The following is an 11,647-nucleotide window of genomic DNA, read 5'->3' as shown; positions in this document are numbered from 1 at the left end:
CTACCTTCCCATAGAAAATATTCTTCCCCTAACCTGTTCAATTTAGCAAGGCAAAACAGAGTATCTCTTCCATTCTCCCGGAAACAGTGGTCTAGAGTGGACCAGGCACAGGGGAGTTGCAACTCTTCTCAACATTACTTAAAGGCAGTGATCAAGATTCTCCTAGCCCCAGCTCAGTCATTTGTTTAAGAAGGGAGCTGCGTTATGCATTAAGACAAAGACTTTGACAATTTAATTAAACCTAAACTTTAGACCTCTGGGAATTAACCTTCAGTCGTTACACCCGAGATTGTGTGTATGCGTTTTGGGGGACGGGGGTACCAGAGAAGGCAGACAGCCACAGGAGGTAGAAAGAGGAGTCGGCAAGAAGCTGCAGACTCTGGGGAGAGACAGGCGCGATTTAATCCTACCCCTGGGATGGGGGCCAGGGAGACAAGAGGGCAGAAGCTGCACCTGGCCACACTCGCGGCTGGCCCCGCCCACCGGCTGACTCTGGTTCCCGAACGCTGCCGGGCGCGCGGGGCCCCAGGGTCCGCACAGCCCCTTTCGTCACGTCCGGGGGCGGGCCCGGGAGCCGGGGGCGGGCCCGGGTGCGGCTGGGGGGCCGGGCAGGGAGGGTGGGGTGGTGGTGGTGCTCCGGGTGACAGCGGTCAATAATGAAGGTGGCTGCGGCGTGGCGGCCGGCTCAGCTGCGCCGGGCGGGGGCGGCGCCGGGGCCGCGCCTGTAGGACCTCAGGGCCGGCGCGGCGAGATGGGGACCCGGCGCGGGGAGTGAGGTGGCGGCGGCGGCGAGCGGAACTTCAGCCAGAGGGGCACTCCCGCTTCCCCCTCTGGCTCGTCAGCTTCCACCTGCAGCCCCTCGGCCCCCGCGTGCCGCGGGACCGGGACGGCGACGGCGGGGGCATGTGGCGCTGGGTTCGGCAGCAGCTGGTAAGTGCCTCTTCCCCTCCCGGACGTCCGCCGCCGCGCGGCCTCTTGGGCCCTGATGGCGGGGTAGGGCTGGCGGCGCGGAGCCGCGAGGCCGGGGCTCGGGCGCCGGGCTAGGCCGCGACGGAGACGCGCGCGGGGCCGGAGCCGGAAAGCCCCTCACGGCCCCCGCACGCGTCTCGCCTCCGAGCCCCGGACTTCGCGGCCGGCCGGAGGCGGCTGCTTCCTCCCCGCGCTTCTGATTTCCTCCCTTCTCGCCGCTCCTGGCGCCACGGCCGCGAGCCGGGGTCCGGAGCGGGTTCTGCGTCCCCCCTGAGGAAACAGGGCGAGGGTACGGAAAGAGACTGACTGTTGGGGAGAGCCAAGAGGCTTGTGTTTCCTGCCCTTAACGATTTGGGACACATTTGAGCGAAGGGGAGGGGAAGGACTTAATCTTCAGCCCCGTCTTGTCACTGTTTGCAGTTGGGGTGTCACGATTCAGTGTTGGAGTTGGTTATCGAGGAGGGTACCGTATCTCATGTAACCACTCGCCTCGAAAGAAATTTTACTCAAGGCCTGGGTGAGGGAAAGAAAATATTCCAACACCCCGTCTACTTTCGGAAAAGATTTGGACGAAAGTTAAGAAGAACTATGTTTTCCTTCTTACCCTGTCCTCACCCCACCTCAAGTCAAACTTTTGGAATGTGAACCTTACTTTTTTCCATTCTCTCAAGGCAGTTCAAACGAGACAGGTTTGGAACCAATGGTTAACTTTGCAGTTTTACTGCAACATCTGGAGAAAAAAAAAAAAATCTTAGAAAAGGGTGATTTAAAGCATATGAAAAGCGCCACCTTTCTCAGAATTAATTCAGAGAGAAAAATCTTTCCTGCCTCTTGGCAACTACAGCCCAGAAAATACAGCACTAAGGCAACAGTGACAATGAGGACAGAAATTGGTCCTGGCTGAAGAAGTCTAATCTTATCTCTATGATGAGGTCTTTTGCTGGCTGCTGCCTAATTTCTAAATCGCATTAATTAATGCTGCTACAACTCAGTATTTTCATTTACTACTTCAAAAGGCAGTGCAGCAAAAACGATTTTTGTGGCACTATAAAGATTTTGTGGGACTAAAGCATTGATACTTTTTTTTCCCTGCTCTAGAACAGCATTTTAATATTAAATCTGTTTTCAGAGCCAGCCTTCTCTTAATTCATTTTGCAAAAGGCATCGTGAAATATATTACTGGAAAAATATCTTACAAATTAACTGGAACTGCCAACCACTTAAGTGTTGGCTTCCTATTTTTAGCTAATTGTAGATTCATATATATGCCTTGTTAGGAAACTAAGCTAATGATGTCATTATAACACGGTATTGTTGTAATACCCTGGCTTTATTGCAATAAGCCATAGCACAACTTGACTCTGGAAGTTAATGATTACAGATCTGATCTCATGCCTTTGATTTGCCAGTCTTTATATTTAGAAGATTTATTTAGCTGATGCTGTTTTTGTGTGGTAGGAAGATCATTATAAAGTGGTTTTCTTAAAGCTTTTCTAATAGATTAAGACACTGCACCTAAGTGTTAGGTATTTCTGTTAACCTGAATAAAATCTTGGTTGTATAACCACTCTCATCTTCAAGACAGGCAATCTGGTAATGTTTTTTAAAATGGCTTCAAAGGAACACAACTAAAAGGAAGGGCAGGAAGTTGTGTAGTTAATCTACAAGACAACTGCCTTACCCGGTAGTTAACAAGTTGAACAAGTTGCTGTGCATAAAAAATGCTATCTCTGACATCTAGTTGCACACCTCACTGGTTTTACTCTTAAGTTATCAGATCTAAGTATGTAATCAGATCTGTTCCAGTGTGGGAGTTTGTATCTCTGATTAAGTGTGTACAGTCACTTAAATTATACATAATGGATAGTGGATACACAGAGTCATGAAAGTTCATTTTACTATCCCAGGCCTAAACAGCTATTTTAGTTATTATGCCAGAAATTATTCAACTCAAAGTCTAGATTATACTTCCATTCACTCTGTGGATTGAATGTCTTTTAGCAGTAGGTTCACTTTAAAAATTCAGGTAAGTGGGACAAACTTGGGGACATTAATAAGCAAATCAAAAGAATGGGTTTTTTGAGTTATAAACAATTCATTATATAAATCCTGATTTTAACAACTTATGTTGTCTTGCCAAAAAAGTTTCTTGTTATTTCATTACAAAAATAATTCCTATGCTCTAATAATTCCTAATTTAAGAAATCTTTGACTCTTTGTCTCCACACAGTATTTTCACTACTTGACACAATGAGAAAACTCAAGTTGATGTTTTCCCCTTGAGGAAGTAGAGTGAAAAGAAAAAATTGGCATATCTTTTTTCTTTTTCTTTTGTTCTTTTCTGGCTCACAGTGCTGAAGTTATTTTATACAAAGAGAATTCTAAGTAGAATTTCTTATGATATTTTTCTGATACAATTAGTATTATAGTATACTCATTTCTAACAGCATATTATGTGTATTAACCCTTTAGAGATGACAGCACCTTGATTACAATAGTGAAAATGCCATTAGCTACTCACTGTATTCTAATATTTGGATTTGGATGGTAGCCATTAACCACATACGCTATTAAAATTAAAATCCAATTAATTAAATTAAAAACTCATGTGCTTATTAGCTACCACATTGGACATTTTGGAGTAGAACATTTTCATTATCACAGAAAATTCTATTGAACAGCGCTTCCTTAGACTTTTAAGTTAAAGTCTTTGCTAATACATATTTTAGTTGACATGTAATATTTCTTTACAGAACAATATAATGCTATGTTTTTAAAGCACTTATTGTGTGCAGACATTATAATATGCTAAATATTGGGGATGCAAATGTAAGTCTAATTCATCTTTGTATGTTCAGTGACTCACTGTACTTGACATGAAGTAGACATTGGGTACGTGTATGCTGAGTAATGAATAGGTAAGGAAAGAATGAGTCCAGAGTTATTGCTTCTGTGTTTAGAGATAAAATGACAAAATTCAAGATTGACCACTCCAGAAGAAAACTAGAAAACTACTGTAATTTTAAAAAATCCAACTTAATCTTGTCATGCCAGGATACTATTTCTTAAATTGTTCTTCTGCCTTCAGATTTTGGCTGTAGTAAAAGGCCTGGTGAGATGGTCTTCTGATTTGCTGAGAAAAATGGGAAGCTAAACTAAACTCTTTCAACTTTCTGTTCTCTCACACTTACCAAACTTGTTTATACCTGTATTTAATTCTTCCCTTTCCACCTGTCACAAAGAAAGGTGTGACTGTCCTCCTTTCCAAACTAACTGATCTACTTGTGCTCTAGATCCTGTCTTTGATCTTGCTCTCCACATGCCCTATCAATTATCTATACTATGTTTAGTCTTAACTCTTTTCCTTTAACCTGTAAACATGTTGAAGTCTCCCTCTATTTTACTTTGTCGTGTACTTGTGGCTGTCAAATTATTTCCAATTTTCTAGAAAATAGATCTATATAATTGTGCTGTCCAGTACACTTGAAATGTAGCTAGAATTGAGATATTCTTAAGTATAAATACAGGATTTTGAAAACAGTAAAAAAAAAAAAAAAAAAAAAGTAAAATGTCCCAATTTTTTATGTTGGTTACATGTTGAAATAATGGTATTTTTGATATATTGGGTGAAGTAAAATATATTATTTCAATTAATTTTACCTGTTTCTTTTTATTTATTTTTCTAATGTGGTTACTAGAAATTTAAAAATTGTATATGTAGCTTGCATTTGTGGCTTATGTTATAGTGTTTCTGTTAGTGTTGCTGTATAACATGAAAAGTATGTTTGTGTTTCTGTATAGCACATGATATAAGCCTGGATAACTCACTCACTAGACTGTAAATATCTTAGGGTAGGGGCATATCTTATTCATCTTTATATCCCTTGTACTCAAGACAGCAGCTGGCCCATTCATAATAGATACTCACCAACCAAATGTTGGTTGAATAAATGATTATCAAATTTATTTCAGCATCAGTTTAGAAGTAGCTGTGTTCTTTGCCTTTCTCTCAAGAGTAGAAAAGGAGGCACAGGCCTATGGTAGTATCATTTTGGTATGGCTAAGTAAGTTTTAATCTCAGGAATTAGTGTTTAAGAACCTAGATCTTTGAATATTTGCTTCTTTTATCTCTGTGTTTAGACATATATTCTTAGACACCCAGTTTTTCATTTGATTGGGGAGGTCAAGCATTAGAGGAATACGAAATATCCCAGCAGCACTGAAGTAGGGACCTTGCTTAGATCCTCCAAAAGAACCTTATGATTGCCATTATTGTCATTAAATATCCCTTCAATCCCTGCAGTCTGTTTTCAACCTAGCAGCCGGAATGATTTTATTAAAACACACATTAGATCATGTAATTCAGTGTTTAAAACCTTATAAGGACTTGCTTTCTTGCTCAGAGTAAGAAACAAAGTCCCTGCTTGATCTGTATCCCTCTGTGCAACCTCCCCCTTCTTTGACCCCCCCCCCCCCAAACTGCTTCTCAAATCCCATGTCACTTTTCCCTCACTTTGCTTTATCCACACTGGCTGCCTTGCAATTTATCTGAAGGGTCAGACATACTTCAATCTCAAGATCATTGTCCTGGCTATTACCTCTTCTAGGAATGTCAATCCCCCACACTGCCATCCGCTGGCTCCCTTATTCCCTTCAAGTCTTTATTCAATTGTTACTTATCAGTGAGGCTTTTTCTGGACATTGACTATAAACCTGTAAACCTTCCCAATACTTCCCTATTCCCCAGCCCTTTTTTTATTTCTCTAAGCACTTAACACTATTTAACATACTCTGTAATTTATTTATTTGTCTCATTTATCTCATGAAGGCAAGGATTTTTGTCTATTTTTAGTTCTCCATATAGCAAAAATTTTCTCAACTCTTTATCTACTTTTCAGTAACACCATTTCTTTCTCATTTAGTTATTTATTCACTTGAACATTTTCTGAACACCTAATCTGTGATAGCATGTTGCTAGGCTCTCATACTACAAAATAAAGCAACCTTGGCCCTACCCAGTCTTTTAGGAGGCTCTTCTTCTGAAATGGATATTTGGATTGTTGTCATTTTTTCCTATTACAAAAATGTTGCAGTGATAATATTTATGTTTTTGTGTTTTTTTTTTTAATTGGAATACTTAGAAGTGGAATTGTTGGGTAATGGGGTGTATACATTATAACTATTAGCATGTATTGCCAAATTATTTTCCAAAACATGTGAGTTCCTCTTTCCCTATATCTTCATCAACACTTTGTACTGTCAGACCTGAAAAAATTTACCAATTTGATGGGTGTGAATTGTATTTTATTTTGTTCTAATTTGCATTTCCCTGATTGCTAGTGAAATTCAAGTGTCCTGTATTTCATTCATATGCATATATTGCTTGTTTTTCTATTGGATAGTTTGTCTTTTCCTTATTAGTTCTTTCAATAATCTGTATTCTAATTCTTTGTTGTGTTTGTTGTAAATATTTTCTTCCGGTTCATCCTCCCTTGTATGTATTTAACTTTGTCGATGGTGTCTTTTTTTGACACAGAAATTTTAAAGCTATTTGTAGGTAAATGTATTAGGACTAATGATTTTATTTATAATAAACAAGTTTATTACTTGTTTAGATATTCCTTTCATACACCAGGATCATAAAGCTGTTTTTCTAGTGTTTTCTTCAAATTGTCTTAAAATTTAGTTTTTCAACATTTAGGAATTGATTTTTGTGTATGAAATAGAGAATTTATTTTCTCCCATATGGAGTTATTTGTGCCAGTACTTTTTATTGAATGAGCCATCTTTTCCCCCACTAATCAGTGTTGTTTGACTTCTCTGTCATATACCAGCATTCTCTTTCATGCATCTTGTTCTCTTCCTAAGTTCTGTCTTCAGTTTAATTCATCTGTTGATCTGGTGCGCCAGTAATGCACTTTTTTATTGTTTTTCATTTAATTCCAGTGTAGTTAACATGCAGTGTTATATTAGTTTCAGGTGTACAATCTAGTGAGTCAGTGATTCTATACATTACTCAGTGCTCATCATTATAAGTGTACTCTTAATCCCCTTTACTTATTTCACCCATCCCCACTCTGGTAACCATCAGTTTGTTGTCTATAGATAAGAGTCTGTTTCTTGGTTAATTTTTCTCTCCTCTTTTTCCCTTTGCTTATTTGTTTTGTTTCTTAAATTCCACACATAAGTGAAATCATATGGTATTTGTCTTTCTGTGACTGGTTTATTTTGCTTAGCATTATATGCGCTAATACTATATTTGCATTATACTTGTGAATGGCAAGATTTCATTCCTTTTTATGGCTGAGTAACATTCCATATATACATTTTCCTATCCATTTATCTATTGATAAAATGAGTTGCTTCCATAATTTGGCTATTGTAAATAATGCTGCTCTAAACATGAGGGTGTATGTATCCCTTTGAATTAGTGTTTTTGTATTTTTGGAGTAAGTACCCAGTAGTGTGATTACTGAATCATAGGGTAGTTCCATTTTTAACTTTTTGAACCGCTTGTTATCCACAGTGGCTACACCAGTTTGCTCTCCCACCAGCAGGACACAAAGGTTCCTACTTTTCCACACCCTAACACCTTTTGTTTCTTGTGTTGTTTTTAAAAAAAATTTTTTTTAACGTTTATTTATTATTAAGAGACAGAGCATGAGCATGGGAGGGGCAGAGAGAGGGGGAGACACAGAATCTAAAGCAGGCTCCAGGCTCTCAGCTGTCAGCACAGAGCCTGACGCGGGGCTCAAACTCATGAACTGCGAGATCATGGCCGGAGCTGAAGTCAGATGCTTACCTGACTGAGCCACCCAGGTATCCCTCTTGTGTTTTTTATTTTAGCCATTCTGATAGGTGTGGGGTAATGTCTCATTGTAGTTTTGATTTGCAGTTCTTTGATGATGAATTATGTTGAGCATCTGTAATTCTTCTTTGGAGAAATGTCTACTCATGTCTTCTGCCCATTTTTTAATTGGATCATTTGTTTTATGGGTGTTGAGACGTATAAGTTCTTTATTTTGGATACTAACCTTTTATGGATATGTCACTTGCAAGTATCTTCTCCCATTCAGCAGGTTGTCTTTTAGTTTTATTGATTGTTTCCTTCACTGTGTAGAAGCTTTATATTTTGATGTAGTCCCAATAGTTTATTTTTGCTTTTATTTCCCTTGCCTTCAGAGACATACCTAGAAAAAAGTTGCTATGTCCAAAGTCAGAGAAATACTACCTGTGCTCTCCTCTAGGATTTTTATAGTTTCAGGGGTCACATTTAGGTCCTTAATCCATTTTGACTTTATCTTTTTGTATGGTGTAAGCCAGCGGTCCAGTTTCATTCTTTTGCATGTAGCCATCCAGTTCTTACAGCACCATTTGTTGAAGAGGCTATCTTTTCCTTATTGCATATTCTTTCCTCCTTTGTCAAAGATTGACCATATAAATGTGGGTTTATTTCTGGGCTTCTGTTCCATTGAACAGTGGGCCTATTTTTGTGCCAGTATGATAGATAGCATTTTGATTACTGCAGCTTTGTAGTGCAACTTGAAGTCTGGGATTGTTATACCTCCAGCTTTGTTTTTCTTTTCCAGATTGTTTTGGCTATTTGGGGTCTTCTGGGGTTCCATACACATTTTAGGATTGCTTGTTCTAGTTCTGTGAAAAATGTTGGTATTTTGATGGGAGTGCATTAAATCTGTAGATTTATATATGGCTTTTATTATGTTGAGGTATGTTCCTTCTGATCCTACTTTGTTGAGGGCTTTTATCATGAATGGATGTCGTACTGTGTCAAATGCTTTTTCTGCATCTATTGAAATGATCATATGGTTTTTATCTCTTTTATTGATGTGATGTATCACATTGATTGACTTACAAATATTGAGCCACGCTTGCATCTCAGGGATAAATCCCACTGATCATGATGAATGATTTTTTTTTAATGTATCATTAGATTCAGTTTGCTAATATTTTGTTGAGGATTTTTGCATCTGTGTTCATCAGAGATATGGCCTGTAGTTTTCTTTCTTTCTTTCTTTCTTTTTTTTTTTTTTTTTTTTGTAGTTTCTTTATCTGGTTTTGGTATCAGGGTAATGCTGGCTTCATAGAATGAATCAGGAAGTTTTCCATCCTCTTCTATTTGTTGGAATAGTTTGAGAAGAATGAATATCATGTCTTCTTTAATGTTTGTTTATTTATTTATTTATTTATTTTGAGAGAGAGAGAGAGAGAGAGAGAGAGAGAGAGAGAGAGAAGGAGGGCAAGAGGATGTGCGAAGGGGAGGGACAGAGAGAAAAGACAGAGGATCCCTGGCAGGCTGTGTTGTCAGCGTGGAACTGGACATGGGGCTCGATTTCACAAACCATGAGATTATGACCTGAGCCAAAACCAAAAGGTGTATGCTTAACTGACTGATTCACCCAGGTGCCCCTTTATCTTCTTTAGGTCATTTTGTTCAGTAGAATTTATCTATGAAGCCATCTGGTCCTGCCTGGACTTGTTTGCTAAGAGTTTTTTGATTACTGATTCAGTTTCATCACTGGTAATCAGTCTGTTCAAATTTTGTATTTCTTCCAGATTCAGTTTTGGGAGGTTGTATGTTTCTGTGAATTTATCTATTTCTTCTAGGTTATCCCAATTTGTTGGCATATAATTTTTCATAATATTCTGTTACAATCTTTTGTAGTTTGTGGTGTCAGTTGTTATTTCTCTCCTTTCCTTTTTCTTTCTGATTTTATTTGAGTGTGTCCCTCCCTCCCTCTCCCTTTAATGAGTCTGGCTAAAGGTTTATCAATTTTGTTGATATTTTCAAAGAACCAACTCCTGGTTTTATTATCTGTTCTATTTTTTAGTTTCTATTTATTTCCGCTGTAATCTTTATTATTTCCTTCTATTAGTTTTGGGTTTCATTTGTTTTTCTTTTTCTGGATGCTTTAGGTAGAAGATTAGGCTGTTTATTTGGGTTTTTTCTTTTTTAGGTAGGCCTGTATTGCTATAAACTTCCCTCTTAGAACAACTTTTGCTGTATCCTAAAGATTTTGGACTGATGTGTTTTCATTTTCATTTGTCTCTGTGTATTTTTTTTTTATTTTGTCTTTGATTTCTTGGTTGACTCGTTCATTGTCTGGTAGCATTTATTTAACCTCCATGTATTTGTGAGCTTTCCAGGCTTTTTCTTGTGGTTGATTTCTAGTTTCATAGCATGTGGTCAGAAAAGATGGTATGACTTTGATTTTTTGAATTTGTTGAGACTTATTTTGTGGCCTGATATGTGATTGTTGATTTTCTGTTTAGATCATCTATTCATTAATGTAACTGGGGTGTTATGCACTGTCTTAATTATAGTATTTTTTATAAAGTCTTGATATCTGGCTGAACAGAACCCCCAATCCTTTTTTTCTTTCAGAATTGCATTGATCTTTACCCTTCCATATGCTATTTTTAATCAGTTTACCTACTTCTGTGGAGAATCATTCTAGGATTTTGATTGACTTTGCATTTAATTTGTTAAGTTTCTTTTTATATTTTTCTCTTTGATGAGGTAGACGCTATGGATTGTATTTTATTATTTTCTAGCTATACCTATATATTGAGTATCTCTATCTGCCTACAGATAATATAGGGATTTACATTTTAACTCAAGTATTTCCACTCTCACTTTTCACATTACTATTACATAATAGTTTAGCTCTACTTTTTTCCCTTTTACCAGCTTTATTGAGATTTAACTCACATACCATACAATTTACCCATTTAAAGTTTCAATTTTTTTAGTATATTCATAGAATTGTGCAGCCAACACCATACTCCAATGTTAGGACATTTTTATACCCCTAAACGAGACTATGTTCCCAGTAATTCTCACTTTCCATTCCTCCAAACGTGTAGCCCCCAGCCCTAATCAGTCACTAATCTCCTTTCTGTCTCTATCGATTTGCCTGCTGTGGACATTTCATATAAACAGCATCATACAGTATTTGGTATTTTGTGACTATTTTCTTTCACCTGGCATAATATTTTCAAGGTTCATTGATGTCACAGTACATATCAGTAATTCATTCCTTTCTTTGTCAAATAATATTTCATTATATGGATATAGTACATTTTGTTTATCTATTCATCAGTTGGTGGACATTTAGTTTGTTTCCACCTTTTGGCTAGAAATAACACTACTTTGACCTCTAATGGACAGGTCTTTGCATCCATATATATTTTCATTTCTCTTGGGTTTATACCTAAAGTGTGGAGTTACTGGATCATATGGTAACTCTATTTTTAACTTTGTGAGGAATTGCCAAACTGTTTTCCAAAGTGGCTGCACCATTTTACATTCCCACCAGCAGTTTTTAAGTGTTCCGGTGTCTTCATATCCTTGTCAACTCTTGGTTTTGTCTTTTTAATTATAGCCATCATGGTGGGAATGATACCTCATTGTGGTTTTGATTTACATTTTGCTAATAACTAATGATTTCAAACATCTTCTCATGTCCCTGTTAGCCATTTGCACCTTTTCTGGAGAAATGCCTATTCAAATTTTTTTGTCTATTAAAAAATTTTTGAAGGGGGCACCTGGGTAGCTCAGTTGGTTGATCATCTGACCCTTGACTTCAGCCCAGGTCATAATCCTAGGGTCATAAGATTGAGCCCCACGTTGGGCTCTGTACTGAGTTGAGCCTACTTA

The 11,647-nt window shown here is 38.2% G+C and overlaps 1 protein-coding gene across 7 annotated transcripts in view; it reads left to right on the top strand.

Moving 5' to 3' along the window:
- The first annotated feature begins 610 nt into the window (after positions 1-610).
- ATP11B (ATPase phospholipid transporting 11B (putative)) overlaps positions 611-11,647 on the top strand; it is a 126,700-nt gene continuing 115,663 nt past the window's right edge. For 5 of the 7 annotated variants that reach the window (XM_019463268.2, XM_019463267.2, XM_019463269.2 and 2 more), the window contains exon 1: positions 612-930. In XM_019463268.2, coding sequence (XP_019318813.1) covers positions 904-930 — 27 coding nt within the window. In that variant the 5' untranslated portion in view covers positions 612-903. Of the gene's footprint in view, positions 931-11,647 lie in introns of all 7 variants that reach the window. The other 2 variants (XM_019463270.2, XM_019463271.2) reach the window with 1 other exon arrangement.

The sequence above is a fragment of the Panthera pardus genome, unplaced genomic scaffold, assembly GCF_024362965.1.
Source record: "Panthera pardus isolate Hobbes unplaced genomic scaffold, ASM2436296v1 HiC_scaffold_16, whole genome shotgun sequence".
NCBI lineage: Eukaryota > Metazoa > Chordata > Mammalia > Carnivora > Felidae > Panthera > Panthera pardus.
This window is presented reverse-complemented; position numbering and strand designations above follow the sequence as displayed.